The sequence below is a fragment of the Marmota marmota genome, unplaced genomic scaffold (genome assembly GCF_001458135.2).
Source record: "Marmota marmota marmota unplaced genomic scaffold, marMar, whole genome shotgun sequence".
Lineage (NCBI taxonomy): Eukaryota > Metazoa > Chordata > Mammalia > Rodentia > Sciuridae > Marmota > Marmota marmota.
In genome coordinates, this window is record NW_026000026.1 from 22,953,817 (window position 1) to 22,973,052 (window position 19,236).

Consider the following 19,236-nt stretch of genomic DNA (forward strand, 5'->3'; position numbering starts at 1 on the left):
GCCGGAATTCGGCTGCTTAGTGCTTGTTGTATGCTCTGATAGGAGCAGGGTCCGAGAAGCAGCCTCTGCAGGCTCCCTGGGACGGTTCCGGGAGCCGGAACTCGGCCACCCCGCGCTCCGTGTTCGCTCCGATAAGCTCAGGTTCTAAGAAGCACCCAGGCGCTGAACCCTAGCAATCTGTCTGCAAGCCGCAGGTGGATTGCAGCCTGAAATTACCTGATCTATGGCTGAATGAGCTGCGGTCAGTCTAAAACAGGGAAGGTGACGTCAGTTTACCATCATGGTGGCTGCTGGCCTCCTCTGTGGTCTGACCGGTGTGGAGAACCGAGATGGACCGCTTCCTTTCCCCCGTCTCGAACCCAGAATTCAGCCCTGAGTACGGTGCTTGCACGGCTGGCAGAAACTGCAGCGCTGTAACCCTGCGTCTCTATCCCAGCGCGCGCTGCAGACTCTAGCCGCGGGGCGATTTGCTGAATAAGCCGTGTTACCCTCCGTGCGACAAACCTCTCGCGTTTGAGTCCCCGTAGCAGATCCTCATGCGATGGAAATCCTTCCTCCAGGTTCCGGAGCACCCCACTATTGCTGGAAATTCCTAACAAGATATCCTTTAGCCGTCCTGACTTGTCATACTCCCACACAGTGAAGCAGCACACGGGGGTAATGCACTCCCCTCGCCGCCATCTTCCTATCTCCTCAGTTTTGTCTTAAAAATAAATACTGAGGGGAGTTATTTGGGAATTATCTGCCAAAATTTAAAATGGATTTAACCTAATTACCTGACATTTCCACTTTTAGAAATTTAGAATTTATGAAACTTCTCGCATAAAATACCTAGAATATGTATTCCAGGATGTTTATTAAAGCATTGATTGTAAAAGAAAAAATGAAAGAAAACCCTCAAATAGTCATCAACAGGATGCTAGATTCAATAAGTTATGCTGTATCCAAAGAATTGGATACTATACAACCATTAAGATGAATGTAAGTGCTTTAATTATTTAAGGAACAATGTATGTAGGTATTTTATGTGTATAAAAAAGAGAAAATATATTTGCATACATATGTATTAGTAAATAGATGTATGGAAGGATATGTGAGGCACTAGTATACCATTTGTCTCTATGAAGAACTAGGTGACTTGGGCGCGAGTGGGAATGAGACACACTTCTCACTATGAATCCTATGTATCTTTTAAATGTTGTATGATGTGTTTGTATTATCTATGTCAAAATAGTAGTATTTTTAAAGTAAACATATAAATGCCAAATTGTAACATCATAAACTTATACTACCGTTAACAACAAACTGATATTAACTCAAAGGTTAAACTCAGGAATGCTTCATAATTCAAGTCACAAAGTCTTCTTATCATCTTACCCAAGTTCCACTTCATTGTTGCTGGGAATCCTAGAATGCATTTTTCCCCATAGAAAGTATTTGAGATGGTTTTGGGTTTCTTGGTTATGTCAAAATCCAAAGAACCCAAAAAGCAGATGAACTCTAGGCCTGTTAACCTGAGTGCCGCAGGAGGAGTCAGGGGGAACCACTCCTGGCTTCTACTCAGGGATCCAGAGTTCACTTCTATTGCATCCCCACTAGCAGAACTCTTCCTCTACCCCAGCCGGAAAAGAAGAGGACTCGGGTGCAAGTTCTTGGCATAGGAAGAGGCCTGGGCTTGAATATCAACCAGCTAGGAATTCATGGTGGCAGGGTGGACTTGGTTTAGTAACCATCCTGATTCACATCGTAGTACTACTTACCAGATGAATATCTTTTTGGACCTATAACTTAGGTCCTTTATCTGTTAGGTGTGATAATAGTAGTGTCTTTCTTACAGTGTTAAGTGATGAATTCCTGTTATGGATTCATCCATGTTACATGTGCCTTACAAACAATGAATGCTTAAACATTTTTGTGGGTTTGTTTTTGTTTTGCTGTTGCCTTTTGGCTTCTTGTTTTTTAAAACATTTAGAGATAAATTGTCACATAATCTGGAAGCTTTCTTAGTATCCCTTCCTCACCCTTTTCCCTATCTCCCCTCCAAGAGCTAATCACTATTTTGCAATTGGTGTGTTCTTAATAAATATAGGCCAGGCTTTGCATGGGGTTATGTTTGCAGGAAGACACCCCATTTACAGGTGCTCTAACCATTCCCTGCTTTCTCTCATTGATCAGGTGGTGAGCTATGCCCCTTTTACACTCTTCCCCTCACTGGTCCCCAGTGCCCTGCTGGAGCAGGCCTATGCTGTGCAGATGGATTTCAACCTGCTAGTGGATGCTGTCAGTCAGAACTCTGCCTTTTTGGAGCAAACTCTCTCCAGGTACCGGGAAGTGAGGCTTGGGGATCCAAGAGCTGCTAGAAGCTGCTAGAAGCTCTTGGAGGTTCAGGAAGCTGCTGGAAGACTGGGGTTACATGAGATGTTGCTATGTTAGTGACTTGGGGTAAAGGTCAAATATCCCACAGGAAAAACAAGCAACAATAGTATAAGAGTCAGGAAAGCTAGCTTCTAATCCTGGCTCTACTGCTTATTTATATTACCTCACAAAAGACCCTTTCCTTCTCTGGGCCTCAATATCTTCATCTAAAATATGGGAGTTTGTCTTAAATCTAAGGTCCCTGACAGTGCTAACATTCTGTGACTCTGTAATCCATGACCACCACTTTGAAGAATGAAATTTCCATTTAGAATTAGGGACAATTGGCCTAGTTTTAGAGGAAATTCAAAGATAGGGAAGATTATTGGGCTTAAAGTGAGATTTCCTATACCTTCCTCTAAGCAGCGTCCCTATTTTGTCCCCTCAGGCCTCTTATCTTTGGGTAATATAGGATAAAGACTGGGCCACACTCAGGACAAGAGGAAACAACCCCTGAAATGATTCACCCCACTCACCCCTTTCTGTTTCTTCTCCCTAGATTTTTTTTTTAAATTTATCTTTTTTTTCCCTCTCCCTAGGTTTTTTTGTCCAGATTCTTGGATAAGTGAAATTTCTTGATTTATTTTAGAATGAGATACAAATAAGTCCGTTATTTTATCAGAGCATGGTAACACATGCCTGTAATCCCCACTATTTGGGAGGGAAGCAGGAAGTAAAGAGTTCAAGGCCAGCATGGGCAATTTAACAAGACTCTGTTTCAAAAGAAAATAAAAATGGCTTAAGATGTACTTCACGGTAGAGCAATCCCCATTATCTCTCTCTCTCCCATGTACTGTCTCTTACACAGCATTTATATTTTTAGAATTAAATATGATAGATATAATTGCAATTATGATATATAATTGCATGTCTTTGATTAATTTTTCTTTTTAAAAAATATTTTTAGTTGTAGATGGACACAATGCCTTTATTTTATTTATATTTATGTGGTGCTGAGGATCGAACCCAGTGCCTCACATGTGCCAGGTAAGTGCTCTACCACTGAGCCATAACCTCAGTCCTGATTAATGTTTCAACAGACAACTAGGTTATTTTGTTAGAGACAAAAATCTAATAACATGCATTTGGTGTGTGAGTGAGTCTGATAAGGGATCTTAATGATAAAGAAGTTTGGAAACTATTGACTTGGAGCCAAAAACCCGATGAGTCATGCATGTATGAGCCCTACCACTACCTTCTTTCTCAGAATGGGCCCAGCTGTGTACCTGAATTGTGGGATATATAAACCGCCTGGCTCATGGCTTTTACCCTAACCATGTGATTATGTGGGAAATCTTCCCTCCAGCCCATCTCTGTAACCCCTATCTTCCTTGTTCCTTTCTCCTCTAACACACACACAACACCCTAGCTCCTAAGGAGAACAGCCTCTTTGAGCTTGGGATTGAAGAGGAATATATCTTCAGAAAAGGGAAAATGTTTCAAAGTTTACCTGGAGGCACTGGGCACTCTCCTCCTCACCAAGGATTGAGATAGTCCCAATGAGAAAACTAACCCTTGTGACAGAGCTGACCAGGAGCAGAGGAATTTCAGGGCATGCCTGAGGTACTTGGCTCCTCCCACTCTCTGCAGCAGGGTCTCTATAACTAAGTGAGCCTACAAGTCAGGCTTGGGCAGGCCAGCAGAGTCCACCCTGAATCTTGAGAGGCAATAAGTGTCATATTACCGAGCTGTATACTCCTGCCTGTGCCTTTTCTTAAGGCTCCAGAAAGCCATAGTGGATGTGTGCCTACTACACATGTCACAGCAGCACACTGAATTATGCCCACTAAGACACAGTCCCACCTTTGTGTAGTTTATAGACCAACAGGAGAGGGCTGGGGATGTGGCTCAGTGGTAGTGCACTTGCGTAGTATGCATAAAACCTTGGGTTCAATGCCCAGCATGACAAAAGGAAAAAAAAAAAAAAACAGGAGAGATGACACTAATCACTATATAAATAAAATGGAAAGTTGCAATAGCCATCAATGCGGTAATAGAAAGGTGCTGTGAGAGCACCTAGCAGGGGGATCCGATCCAGGTAGCAAAGGTTCCTCTGAGGAAATCACCTCATCTGAGGACTGATTGAAAAAGAAACCAGGATATTTAGTTTGGGTTTGTGAAATCTTACTGGAACATACGGGTCACTGTCCTCAGAGCTCTTGTGGACAGGGAGAAGAAAATGTGTCCTGGGAGGAACCAGAGGGTAGGGGAAGCTATGGAGAGGTAACATCAAGTCAGTCAGAAAGCTTACTAGCCATTAGAGTTCTTCAAGTATTTGAATAGTAGTTATACCACATGTCATTTTTTAAAATATATTTTTTAGTTGTAGATGGACACAATACCTTTATTTTGTTTATTATTTTTTATGAGGTACTGAGGATTGAATCTAGTTCCTCACACATGCAAGACAAGCACTATACCACGCCACAACCCCAGCCTATCACATGCCATTTTTTAGTTCTTTTTTGGGACCAGAAGAATATATTCAATTTTTTGCATGTAATGTCTCATTTACTTTTCACCACAACTCTATAAGTACAATTATTTTTCTTTTCATTTTATAGTTGAATAAACTTAGATACAGAGAGGCAAAAAGAGTATGAGGTTGCCTAATAATAGGTGATAGACCTGGATTCAAACCTGGGTCATCTGGCTGTAGGGTTGAATTCTTAACCATTATTCTTTTTTTTTAATATCTTTATTTTATTTTTATTTATTTATTTTTTATTGGTTGTTCAAAACATTACAAAGCTCTTTACATATCATATTTCATACATTAGATTCAAGTGGGTTATGAACTCCCATTTTTACCCCAAATACAGATTGCAGAATCACATCGGTTACACATCCACATTTTTACATAATGCCATATTAGTAACTGTTGTATTCTGCTACCTTTTTATTTTATTTTTATGTGGTGCTGAGGATCGAACCCAGTACCTCATGCATGGTAGGCGAGCACTCTACCTCTGAGCCACAACCCCAGCTCTTAACCATTATTCTTTACAAGATTGGAATGGGTATTCAAGTTTTGGCCAGAAGACCCATAGGGGATTCAGGGACCAGTGAATGGGAGCAAGATTCCTTGATCTTTAAGGTCCCAGGTAGCCTGGAAAATGTTCTGTTTCCTCCTCCAGCACCATCAAAATGGACAACTTTACTGCTCATCTCTTTGACATCTACAAACAAGTCTTGGGAGAAGGCATTGCCCAGGTAACCATTCCCAGCCCCTCCCCAAGTCTGGGACCTGCCCTCTCATCTCTCGTGTTTTGTTTTGCTTGTTTTTGTTTGTTTTGTTTTTACCAGAAGAATTTGGCGCAGGCCTTGATTTCATGTGGATCTATCTCTCACTGGTCCCCACTGAGTTTGTACATCCCAGCAATTCTGGGATGACCAGAAGAATGATCCTGCTGGGTTTGGGAATATTAGTTAGTGCATCTTACCTCTACATGGAGTTCATGGTACCTGTCTGTCTGTAACTAAATTATAAGAGGCAGCCCTTGGGCAGATGCCTCAGCCTTCAGTTTTTCCCACAGACTGTGTTCCTGGGTCTGAACCGCTCAGACTACATGTTCCAGCGCAGCGCAGATGGCTCCCCAGCCCTGAAACAGATTGAAATCAACACTATCTCTGCCAGCTTTGGAGGCCTGGCCTCCCGTACTCCAGCCGTGCACCAGTAGGTTTCTTGGGTGGCTGTGGGCCAGCCTGATGGAGGTTCAATCACTGGTTGAACCAGGGATCTCCATGACTGTGCCTTCCTGGGCCCTGGGTCATGGATTCTCCCTACCTACACACATCCTGTGTCCTGCAGCACAGTTTCCACTTGTAATCAGATTCTTAGTGTGTCAGGGAGAGAAGGGACCTCATGGCTTATCTAGTCTTACTTATCTGGTCATTAAGCAAGTCAGTGTTTCAGATAGAGGAACATAATCTGCAAGGGGCTTGCAGTGAGAAAGAATTTGACATGTCTGAGATCATGAAAGGAATTCTGAATCTAAGGTAGAGAGGAATGCAGGAGCTTCCATGTGATGGTTGGGTCACAGTAGTAGCCATTCTTAGCCAGCAGATACTCCAGGTTGCTGTGATTCCAGATGGGCTGCAGCAGCATTCCAGGCGGCACCTGAGGGCCCAGGGGAAGGGACTTCAGCTCACTTGGGCCTCAAGAGCTCCTGTGGGCACGTACATCAAGGGTCAGGGTGAGAGCAGCTCAGCATATTCCAGCTAAAGTGGATCTTATAAGAGGTGATGGTAAGAAGCTTTTAAGTGTGCACATGATTATTTGAGTAATGTTTCTATGAGGTCAAGGGCAGAGGGGTCTTCTGGTCAATCCAATAACTGAACAGCCATCTCTCTTCCAACAGACATGTTCTCAATGTCCTGAACAAGACCAAAGAAGCTGCAAAGGTCCTCTCCAATAATCCCAGCAAGGGACTGGCCCTGGGGATTGCCAAAGCCTGGGAGCTCTATGGCTCAGCCAAGTAAGGATGTAGAAAAAAGTGGCAGCTCTTTTACTGCTTTAGATTCAGCATTCATGGGTCCAGCATCTTCTCTTTTGCTTGACATCGTTAGGGAATGAAGGGATTTTGCTAAGAACAGAAACTTAGATGTTTAAGTGCCAAAATTATTATAATAAAGTTTTGTTTTGGGCTTCCTCCCCATACCTCCATCCCTGTACCAGAGATTGAACCCAGGGGTGCTCTACCACTGAGCCACATCCCCAGCCCTTTTTCTTTTTTGAGACAGGGTCTCACTGAATCGCTGAGGCTGGCCTTTAACCATCCATCCTTTTGCCTCAGCCTTCCAAGTAGCTGGAATTATATATGTGTACTTGGGCTTCCTTTTTAAATATGCAATGGTATTGGCTAGAGATAATATTCCTCTTGGTGACTGCCTCTTGCTGCAATGCAGCTGTGCCACCTAGGGTTAGAGAGACAGCTCTACGGCTAGGCTCTAAGTTCTCCTTTTCTTCATAATTTTCTTGCCTGCTTCCCAATTATCAGCTCTGATTTTTTTTTCGCCCTTTTCTTTTTGTGGTGCCAGGGATCACCCCAGGGCCTTGAGAATGCTAGGCAAGTGTTACACTCCTACGCTACATCCCTGGCCCCTTCTCCTACTTTCACTGCTCTCAGGGTGTTTGATTTTGGAATGCTCCCCTGTCATCCCCATATCGCCTTTCTAATTTTCTGTGCTTTGGAGAAAGAAGTGATCCATGTTGTTATGATTATGTCTAAAGAGCATGAGGGCCTCTCGGATGAGTAATTGCATAAGCTTTGGCTTGGGAATTTTATGGTATCCATTTTAACTGCTTAGAGGCATTTTTTGCTTTCTTCCTATTTCTCAACCATGTTCCAGATGTCTGAAGATACTAGGTAAGTGATGCAAGATAATTGAGGGATTATAATACTAACAGTTATTGCAATGTTCATATAGCATTAACAATTATCCCTTAAAGAGCACTTACTAGTGCCATACCTTAGAGCACTTTCTGGTGCCCAAGTGATTTACATACAGGATTTCATGGAATCCTCATGACAAATACTCCTGAGGTAGGTACTATTCATCTCCCCTGTTTTATAGAAGAGGAAACTGAGTTTCAGAGAAGTGAAGTGACTTGTTCAAGGTCAACTGGTGAGTAGGTGGCAGAATCCAGAGTCTATCTCCCTCCAGAAGTATTTGTTTGTGTGTATGTGTGTGTGGGGAGAGTTTTTTGTGGTACAGGGGAGCTTTACCACTGAACTACCTCCCCAGCCCTTTTCATTGTTAATTTTGAGATAGGGTTTCACCAAGTTACTGAGGCTGGCTTCAAATTTTCAGTCCTCCGTGTTTCACCACCTGAGTAGCTGCAGAGCCTGTATTCTTTTTTTTTTAAGAGAGAGAAGAGAGAGAGAGAATTTTTTAATATTTAGTTTTCAGTTTTCGGTGGACACAACATCTTTATTTTATTTTTATGTGGTGCTGAGGATGGAACTCAGTGCCCCGCGCATGCCAGGCGAGCACGTTACCACTTGAACCACATCCCCAGCCCAAAGCCTGTATTCTTAATCATACTATTACCTCCAAGAGAGTATCTGTGAGCTTGCTAAACTTCACTAGGATCCAAAGAGAACAACAACAACAAAAAAAACTCAGACTATAAGCATTCAGAGGCTATCAGACAATTATTCTGTCAAGTAGAACTCCTGGTTAGGTTGCATTTTGAGAGAGTGAAGCCAGGGGATGAGTCAACTGGTGAGCTGCTGATGGACAAACACTATAGAGGGCTCCTGCCAGGCTGTGAATAGCATGAAGAGAAAAGACTTATTGCCCAGAATTGAACACTGGTGGGTAGGAGCTATTCATCTTACGCAGCGCCTAAGCTGTAACTCGTTTCTGCCATTATGAGTAGAATAGGCTCCGCTGATTCAGCACGATGGCTTTGGCAAGTCATTTCTTTTTTCTGAGATTTAGTTTTCTTATTTGTAAAGTAGAAGTGATAATAATACCTAAAAGGGTGGAAGTGAGAATTAAATAAGGCCATGGACCTGAAAAATGCTTTAAAAATTCAGTGTGGATCATGTGGTTCATTTGATGGTGGTGGTGATGATGATGATGATGATGATGATAAAAATAGCTACTATTGGGGCTGGGGGTGTGGCTCAAGCGGTAGCGCGCTCGCTTGACATGCGCAAGGCGCTGGGTTCGATCCTCAGCACCACATACAAATAAAATAAAGATGTTGTGTCCACCGAAAACTAAAAAATAAATAAGTATTTAAAAAAAAAAAAATAGCTACTATTGAATTTTATTTAACACAAGAAACTGAGGCTCAGAAAGGTTTAGTAACTTGCCTAAAGTTATGTAACTAGTCAGTTTAGAATTTATCTGCCTCTAAAACCTGAGTTCTCTCTACTACACTAGTATGGATTGAAAAACCGAGCTTAAGATTTGTAAAGATGAATTTTCATTAGTTATCTCATGCTTTTTAAGATTTTTTTTAAAGGAAGGCTAGACAATTAATTATGATTTCAATTTAGACACACTCTAGGGTCTATGATTAGAATGAATGGAATAAGAAAAATGCTTAAAAGTTTGGGAACTATGATCTGATTAACTATGATCTATCTCCTCAGCACCTTGGAAATCCAGGGTCCAGAGAAAGAAACACTTGTTTTAGGACACATCACAAGTCACTTGCAGAGGCATGAGTAGCATTGAGAGGTCCTCTCTCCAAGCTATCATGCTAGAGCCACTTAACCACCTTCCTTAGGTGACAATTTTTGTAGTCTTCCTTGGTTCCAACTGCTCATAACTAAAGGAAGGAGGAGATACAATGTTTCTTGGTCTAATGCCCATTGTTTGTCAGGTGGCAGGCTGAATTAATTAGCCAGAGCATGCAATTCCATTTTAACCTTCAGCCTCCAGCCTTCCTCCTCCATGGCTTCTAGGAAGCAGTTCAGCCTGGGCCAGATGCCACCTCCCACACATACCTACTCATGTGCAGAGCATTTCAGTGGTTCATAGTACAAAATGAAGAACAAGGCCTTTGTCCCTCCGGACTCTCTCAGGGCAAGATGGCTTAAGAGAGCATCACTTCTAACTTGTCTCTAAGATGCCCAGCTCAAAGCCAAGACTCAGCTTAATGTCACATCTGGCTTCATGAGATTTCAGGTGGGCTAGGATAGGGGACATTTTAGGACCTGTATTTTGGCCAAGTGGAAAGAAGTCAGGAAAACAAAGTTTAGTCCAAGAGGTTCAGCTAAGATGGGGAAAAACAAAGACAAAGAGATAAGAGGCCCAGTACAGGAGGTCAGGAATATACACTTAGCATCCTCAACCAATGTTCCCAATGGTCTTAGCAAGATACAACAGGCACAAAGCAGTACAATTTCAGTAAAAATGGAGTTTGGTATTATAAGCATTGGCTTTATGAGGCTGGTGGCTCATAAAGGCTTTTTAAGAGTAGGCCTTTTTTGACACCGAAAATATCTTAACTGGCAGCTCAAACAGATAGTTCTCTGCATAAGCTTTTCCTTGAGTTCTCAAGCCCCTGTTTCTTTAAGAAACACATGGATAAAGAAAGAGGAAGAGGCCCGGTAAGCCACTTTGATCCCATTAGTTCTATGAGATCAAATATGGTCCTGTGGACATCACAGAAATTTTGGGAAGCCCCAGGTGATAATGCCTTATTTGTAGTTAGATCTGTGGCTTTCTGTAGGGATCTGTCTAGCTCTTCTAAAGTTTTATGCAAAAACCACAATTGTTTTTGCTTTGTACCAGGGATTAAACCTAGGAGTGCTTACCCCTGAGCCACATCCCCAGCCCTTTTTATTTTTTATTTTGAGACAGGTTCTCACTAAGTTGCCTAGGGCCTTGCTAAGTTTCTGAGGCTGGCTTCATATTTGCAATCCTCCTGCCTCAGCCTCCTGAGTTGCCCATGTCTAGCTACACTTTTTTTTTTTTTCTTTTAGTTGTAGATGGACTCAATACCCTTATTTTATTTATTGTTTTTATATGGTGCTCAGGATTGAACTCAGTGCCTCACATGTGCTAGGCAAGCACTCTATCACTGAGCTACAATCCTAACCTCACACTCTTTTATTATATGTTTACAATCTAGTAATGGAATCACTTGTACTTGACCCCCAGCATTATTTATTTACAAAATATTCAACAGTCTTACCTGTTTCTTCTTCTGGATTTTGGAATCATTATGTTCTGTTGTAAGAAAAAAAATCCTCTTGGGTTTTTGAGATGGGTTTAAATCTAAAATTGACATCATTATAATTTTTTTCCCTTTATTTCTTTTTTAAATTTTTCCTTTAAGGCAGAGTGTAAGTTGCCTAGGCTAGCCTTCAATTTGTAATTCTCTTATCTCAGCTTCCCAAGTACCTGGGACTTTAGGCATGTGCCACATGCCCAACTATTACTGTATTTCATATACCCACTAGAGAAGGGGTAGAGACATCTCCATATATTCCAAGTTTCCTATTATCAGAAAATAAGATGTTATAGCCTTAGGTGTCTATGCCTGTGTTAATCCCAAATTAAGGTAATATCTACTCTTTCAGGGAAACTGCTTTATTCATATGGGGGGCGGGGGAGAAAGGATAAGCTCTATAGCAGCCTAAGGCCATTTGTGTTCTTTCTCCAGTGCTCAGGTGCTACTGATTGCTCAAGAGAAGGAAAGGAACATATTTGACCAGCGTGCCATAGAGAATGAGTTACTAGCCAAGTAAGTATGTGGTCCCAATGGGAAGGGCAACTCAGATCACAGCATCCGCTCCTTCTGACTCTTGTCCATCTTTCCCAGGAAGATCCATGTAATCCGGCGAAGATTTGAAGATGTCTCTGAAAAGGGGTCTCTAGACCAAGACCGAAGGTTGTTTATGTAAGCATCCCCAAAGATCCACTAGCTGATTTGTTCGTGAAACCCTCTTTCCCCAAATGATCTTTCCTTCTGGATGGGATGGATGGTTTGTTTTCTTTTTTCCTAATTTCTGAAATATTCTTCAGGAAATTTTGGAGAAAGGCCAAGCAAACTGCTTCTAAAGGGTTGTCTCATAACTGATGACATCTGGATAAGGGTGTCGTCCTTAAAGATAACCTTTGTTTTCATACTCCTCTGAGCTCTGCAAAGTTTTCTTGCCCCTCTTGGAGGCTGGTCAAGTCCAGCCTAAGCAGTTGGGCTGGACAGTCAGGGAAGCAGAGGGCCAGCTGGCTTATTCTGTGATTTATCTAGATTCCATTCTCTGAGATTGGGCCTGGATTTGTCTTCCAAGCCAGGCCTTGCCCTTCCCTCCATGGGCCACTACAAGGTGACCACAGGTTTGGAAATCTGTGATTGTTAAAGTTAAAATCTCCATGGGATTTCACAATACCACTTAATTTTTAAAAATCTTTTTTATGTATTTTTTTTAGTTGTCGATGGACCTTTATTTTATTCATTTATTTGTATGTGGTGCTGAGAATCGAACCCAGTACCTCACACATGCTAGGCAAGTACTGTACCACTGAGCCACAACCCCAGCCCTTACTTTTTTTTTTAAATAAAACAAAGTGGCTTACTTTCCAGATAAACCAATACTATCAAATAGGTCAAAGAAAAGGGGAAGAAATTTAAAGGTAGTCTTTTTTTCTTTTTGTAGTACTGGGGGTTGAACCCAGGGCCTTGTACATGCGAGGCAGGCACTCTACCAGCTAAGTTGTATCCCCAGCCCAAGTCTGTATTTTAATTAGACTCATTTTTGCACCTCATCCCACCCCACCATTTTAAGAAATCTTAGGTTTCAGCTACTTTAAGCAGTGGAAATACAAGTTCGTGTTTGTTTGGGGCACCAGGGAATAAACCCAGGGATGCTTTACCACTGAGCTACATCCCCAGCCCTTTTTAGATTTTGAGACAGGGTCTCGCAAAATTGCTTAAGGCTGGCCTTGAACTTACAATTTATCTGCCTCAGCTTCCCAAGTTTCTGCGATTACAGGTGTGCACTACCACATCTGACTAAAGTCTGTTTTTCTATGCATGGTAATACGATTCTGCTACTCAGTCATTTTGAGGCCATGTGATTTTGAATTTACCTGATTTGATTCCGGTTACCTTCCTGTTTCCCTGTAGTCTCCTTAGAATGACTCTAGATGTAGAATATTCTAAAACATTCCATATTGGACATCTCTGTGTTTTTAGTGAAAGCACTGGTAGTGTAGGTATCTCCTTTTAATAGTTCCAGTGAACCCCAGCCCAGGTCCTATGGACTGACTTTCAGAAAAGCCAAATGCATTTTGATATAATATGAAATTGATTGAACCACTGAACACATCAGTTACAATTTAACAACAATAGCTTTTTCTGTTATGTTCTAGGGATGGCCAGGAAATTGCTGTGGTTTACTTCCGGGACGGCTACATGCCAACTCAGTACAGTACACAGGTTGGTATTTTTCTGTTAGATAATTCTTTGCCTCCTGGGACTTACCCCAACCTAGATGTCACAACAACCAGGGTTTTTCTGAGTCTTAGCTTCAATTTCTCCTCAGGGAACTTGCTGTTGGAACTTCCTCCCCTCCTGCAAGTGTGTCTACCTCTCACTCTGCAAACACACTGTCCTCTAGAATCAGCATCCTCAGGAATTTAGTGCTTTAGCCACTCACACATTTTCTACAGGTGGGCTGGCAGATGTTTAAAAACTATCTTTCTGGGCATAAAAGTACCAGCTTATAACATTTGTTGATTTCTCTAGTACAATTTTGAGCTCCCCAGCTCAACATCTCTGAACACAGAGTCGGGAAGAGAAGGGTACAGTCAGCTCTCACTAGCTGATGCAAGCTAGTTCCAGCACACCACTGATCATTTTCTTCTTCTTTACCGCTCCTTTATCTGAGTCAGAAAGTTTTTTATCATCTGTCCATTCATGTTCATGGAAGTAATGATGTTACTTCATCTTGTTATCCTACCATGTCATTGAAATTATTTACCACATTCATTATATCACTTAACTATTGCCCTGTGAAGCATATAGTTACCCCCATTACACAGATGGAGAAACTAAGGTTTGGAGAAATGCAGAGGCTTATCTAAGATCCCACAGGAAGTTTCCAGGCTTCCTGACCTTCAGACCAGTAGTGTGTTGTATCCTGGTATTCCCAGGATACCATTCTTCTGTCCTGCTCCTAACGTACATACCATGGAGAGACTTAAGAAGCCCTGCTTTCACTTGGGAGAAGGTAAAGGAGGGGATAAGTTAGGAAATACCATTGGCAATGGTCTGGGGGTCATTAGCCTGATTCTGCCTCTTGGCACCATTCCTGGGTTTCAGTTTCTGAAAGCAGGAACTATAAAATCAAGAGAACTCCTTTCAGGTCTACAGTTCATCTAGGTTTCCCCCCTGGGTTGACCTCTGTAGAGGGCAGCTGGACGGAGGTGGCAGCTCTACAGAAGTTCCTTTTCTCTAGAGAAGTGGTAGCAGTGTTGGGAACTTGCTGATTAGAGAAGAAACTATCTGTTGGGACCCATCCTGGATCTAAGTTTCAAGATGGGGATGGGGGAAGAGGCCCAAGAAAACTTAGAGGGAGAGCTAACAGGGTAAGGAAAGTAGTGTATATAAGGAAGTGGACATTTTTAGGGAACTGAGAAGCTCAAACTGGGTTTAGAACATGGAGATAGATCTGTAAAGCTTAGTGACTTGCTAGATGATCCTGGGCAAATCCCTGCTCATGTTTGGGTTGTGCTTTCCCTGCTTGTGACTTAATGAGGTACTTCTGGGTTTATCTCATGTTCTGGGCACCTGTGACTCTGCCTGGAACCCCAGGACCAATAATTAGATGATTGGGATTATTGGGTAAAGATAAGGTAAAAGTGCCACAGGGGAGCAGCATTGAGTATGGCAGGAGTTGCTCAAGTCTTAGCCTTGATCCTGCTATGGACAGTTTGCTGTGATCTGGAGCCAAGGACAGACTATCTCCCCAGTGCCTGAGAATGGGGACCAAAACTGGGACACGTGATTCTCTGATGTTTCCTGCTTCTTATATCCTAAGCTCCTGACACAACAGGTCATTCATCTTGTGATCACCACCAGCCGGCTTTTGTCCATATTTTTCTGTTAGCCTGAGTACCCCATCTCCATTGAGTCTCACTGTCAGACTGCCTTTCTCCAGGATACTGCTTGAATGAATTTCACTTCAGTCAGCCACAGTAACAAATAACAAATACTTATTGAGCACCTATGAAGTGCCAGGAACTATGTAAGATAGTGGGGATACAGAAGAAAATAAGACAAGAATCTGGTCCTAATGGAGCTCACAGTCTGATCAGAGAATGTGGCCTTTGAAAATTTTTTTAAAGAGTGTTTTTTTTTCTCCTAGTTGGGAAACAACTGCTTTGAATGAAACAGCAGGGTGAAAAGATAGAGAATTATGTTGAACCTACATTAAATAGGGTAGTCAAGGAAGGCTTCTCTGAGAAGGTAACTGAGTCAAGACTTAATGATAAGAAGGATCTAGCCATTCCTGGAAAAAGCCAAAAGAAAGAGAATTTCAGGCAAAGGGAAAACACAAATGCAAAGGATCTGAGGAGGTTTTGTGTGTTTGAGGAATGATAGGCCTATGTGGCTAGAATGGGGGAATCAGGATGCAGGGGTAGAGGTCGGGGGTGGCAATATGGAATGAAGTTGAAAAAACAGACAAGAGCCAGATCCCACAGGGTCTTATAGGCCATGATAAGGAGTTTGGATTTTTTGTTTGGTAAAAGGCAACAGACTTATACACTCTGAAGAAAAACCAGAGTTTGAGGTGTTGAATTTTATTTGAAATAACGGTGGGAAGCTGAACTCATAAATAAGTGGCCCAAGCCCTTCGAACCTCATCATCAGTTTTTCTATATCCTCATAAAAGATTTTTCACCTTTTGTCGTTTCCCTTTATTTTTGGTCATGTATCAGTGTGCTAGACTGTGAGCTCCTTAAGGCAAGAATCCCATGGATTCGAAAAGGTCACACTTTCCTCACAAGGATATTGCAATGATCTTGGGAGATAATCAATGTGAAGATAAAAATCATAATCAGTAATGATCAGCAGACATGAACTAAAGTAGATTTCTTTTTTGCTTTTTGTGTTCCTCTCTCTGCAGAACTGGAAAGCACGCTTACTGCTGGAGAGGTCATGCGCTGTTAAGTGCCCAGACATTGCCACCCAGCTGACTGGGACTAAAAAAGTGCAGCAGGAGCTGAGCCGGGCGGGCGTGCTGGAGATGTTGCTCCCTGGCCAGCCTGAGGCTGTGGCCCGCCTCCGTGCCACCTTCGCTGGTCTATACTCATTGGACATGGTACATAAGCAACCCATTTCTCCCATCACAGGCCTCTTAGTGACAGAAAGCTGGAGCCCAATGTGTCGGGAAGGGTAGAACTGGCATTATGGTTATTATTGTGACTTGCGTCAATGGTGCTCTGGGGAACCCCTAGAACCTTGGAGATGAGAGCAGCCTCAGAGGGCTGGAATTCACCGTCAACTCCTCAACAAAGGTAGAGATGAGGGTGTCAACCAGGGGACAGGACTAAGGCAGGTAGCAAGAATTGAGGAATAGCTGTACCCACTGTCTAGACTACCTGCTGCAGAGCCTGTGTTGCCAGAGGAAGACCTATTCTCCCTGTGTTTATGGCTGCAAGGGTTGTGGGGATCACATCTGAAAAGAAATGTCCAGCCTGAAAGAGCAAGTGGCTGTTCCTACTCCTGCTCTTCCCATACTTGTATGATCAGCAGGACTCTCATTACTTCTTTTTGTCTTAAAACTGTGTGGTGACTACTTTCTGCCTCTTGCCAGGGTGAAGAAGGGGACCAGGCCATTAATGAGGCTCTTGCTGCCCCAAACCGGTTTGTGCTAAAGCCTCAAAGAGAGGGTGGAGGTAGGTGAATCCCCCTCTGCAGAGCTGCTCAGTAAAAGGAGCTACCAAGTTGTCACCAGTGAATACTTCCATGGACATAGGTCAGGCATGGTGATACAAGAGGAAGTGACATAGGTCCCACCAAGGACAGTGTCCCCCGAGACCCTGTGACCAAGTGCTGTGGAATTCAGGGGAATTAACCAGCACTGGAGGATTTGGACAACTTTAGTTTGAGGTGCCTCGGGCAGATGATAGAGTAGCAGGTAGTAGTGTGTTAGGTTCCACAAAATACATGTCTGTCTTCCTGCCTCATTTGAAACTCCTTGAGGGCAGGGATCGTGTCTGCCTCATAGATCCAGAGATGATTTTTGACCTGGTTGGAGTTTTCCAGGTAGAAAAGGGGGATGAGTGTTCTAAACAGAAGGAACAATCTCAAGCAAGAGCACTAGGCCATGAAAGCATGGTATGTTTTGAGGTTAATGAGAATGGTGAGGTTGGAGTAGCAGATGGTAGGAGGCCTTATAAAGAGCACTGAATGTATGTTAGGAAATTGGATTTTATCATGGGAAGCCATTAGAGAGTTTTAAGCAGGAAGGGGACGTTTGATTGATTAAGGATCCCACTGGCTATCAGTGGTAAGAACTTGCAAAACGTACAATGTTTCGGCCATTATAAATTTCCTGGAATGAAGAGACTGGTGGCAGAGAGACCATAAAGGAAGCTGGTACAGTTGTCCAGAATAGTGATGTAGAGTTCCAGACTAGGGCTATGACATCATGGAACAGAGACTGGAGAGACATGTCTGAGGTAGTGTCTGAGGTAAAGCAGAGGGAGGAGTTGAAATAGGACTCAGGGATGCCTTTTGCCTAATTGGGAATTGGAAGTCCAAGAGGGGCATATTGAAGCAGAAATTGAGTTCTGTTTGGACATGCTGAGTTTGTTTTGGAGACCTGTGGGACATTCGTGTGATATCTAGAGCAAGCAGCTTAAGTTAAAGATACAGGAGTTAACAAGTTATGGGGTATAGGTGGGATCTTGGAAATACAGAAGAGAACTCCCTGAAAAAAGATATATGGAAGAGAGAACAAGGGTGTAGGATAGATTCCTGGGGAACCCCAACATTTAAGAAGAGAAGGAACTGAGGCTGAGAAGACGCATCCATAGACAGGAGAACCAGGCAGGATGGTGTGATGGTAGGTGTGTTCGCTTGTGTAAGGGCTTTCCTGTTAGATTGGCCTTGGATTGTTAGAAGCCAGATGTACTCCAGCTTTACTGAGCTGGTGTCATGAACTAAGGCTGTTGAGTTGTTCACATGGCCCCAGAAGTGAAAAAGATAAGTAGAGGGTTCAAGGTAACTGGCCAGTTTAATTGCAGGCAACAACTTGTATGGGGAGGAAATGGTGCAGGCCCTGGAGCAGCTAAAGGACCGCGAGGAGAGGGCCTCCTACATCCTCATGGAGAAGATTGAACCTGAGCCTTTTGCAAACTGCCTGCTACGGCCTGGCAGCCCTGTCAGAGTGGTCCAGTGCATCTCAGAGCTGGGCATCTTTGGAGTCTATGTCAGGTGAGCCAATAAGGGGAAGCTCCTTTCCTACCTCCCAGCAGGTAGTGGAAGGAGCTAGAAGAAACCCTGGACAGAGTCAGGAATCATGGGCTTCAGGCCCAGCTCTGCCAATCCCTAGCTTTTTTACTTATTTCCTTGTCTATGAAATGAGGCCAAGGACTCAAGACCTGCCCACCTCACAGAGCTCTCAAATGAAGCCCATATGAGAAGTATTTTGCTTCTCAACATATAAAGGAACTTCTCATATAATGGAAATTGCAGATGGTACCAAGAGAATTGAGAATAGATCGTCTGACAGTCAGGAGTAGATTCTCCAGGGAGGAAGAGAGTTTGGATCCAGCTCAAAGTCCCCTGGGGATTCTGGAGAAAGATGAGAAAGGTCAGCTAGACATCATTCAGTGGCTTTGAAGAGCTATATAGCCCCTGGATTTGGATTTGCACACAAAGAATCAGAAAGAGAGGAGGACTTGGGAATTTGTAAGTAACAAGTCCCTCATGCTACTTCCTACAAAATACTTCAAGGTTAGGGCAAGGAATACCAGATGCTCCCTGCCAAAACCTGCCCCTGCACAACCTCCCCTTCTAACCACTTTCAGCATCTCTGCCTGTCACTCCTACCACCCTCACAGCCACCTTGAGAGAGAAAACTCATAGCTCAGGACATGAATTAAGAGTGTTCTTGCTTTATTTACTCTTTAGGACCTACTTGCAAAGTGAGGGGTGTTATCCCAATTTTAAATTGAGGAAATTGATAGTTAGAAAGGCTAAGGAATTTGCTCCAAGGATACAAAGCTAGTAATTTCCAAGCTAGAATGCAAACCTAAATCTATTCTAAAATCCTAGCCCTGTTTTGGATATAGTAGGTTACCCATGTACTGCTTAGCTAGGACCAGGAAAAGTCCTGGGTT

General features: G+C 42.9%; 1 protein-coding gene across 3 annotated transcripts in view; it reads left to right on the forward strand.

Annotated features, from left to right (window-relative positions):
- The window catches only part of Gss (glutathione synthetase), a 40,595-nt gene that overhangs the window by 11,239 nt on the left and 10,120 nt on the right, over positions 1 to 19,236 (forward strand). For all 3 annotated transcript variants that reach the window (XM_015481426.2, XM_015481417.2, XM_048811080.1), the window contains exons 3-12: positions 2,176 to 2,321; positions 5,553 to 5,628; positions 5,952 to 6,091; positions 6,777 to 6,893; positions 11,546 to 11,626; positions 11,705 to 11,782; positions 13,255 to 13,321; positions 16,014 to 16,208; positions 16,704 to 16,785; positions 18,139 to 18,328. In XM_015481426.2, the coding sequence (XP_015336912.1) occupies positions 2,176 to 2,321; positions 5,553 to 5,628; positions 5,952 to 6,091; positions 6,777 to 6,893; positions 11,546 to 11,626; positions 11,705 to 11,782; positions 13,255 to 13,321; positions 16,014 to 16,208; positions 16,704 to 16,785; positions 18,139 to 18,328 (1,172 nt within the window). The remainder of the gene's footprint in view (positions 1 to 2,175; positions 2,322 to 5,552; positions 5,629 to 5,951; positions 6,092 to 6,776; positions 6,894 to 11,545; positions 11,627 to 11,704; positions 11,783 to 13,254; positions 13,322 to 16,013; positions 16,209 to 16,703; positions 16,786 to 18,138; positions 18,329 to 19,236) is intronic.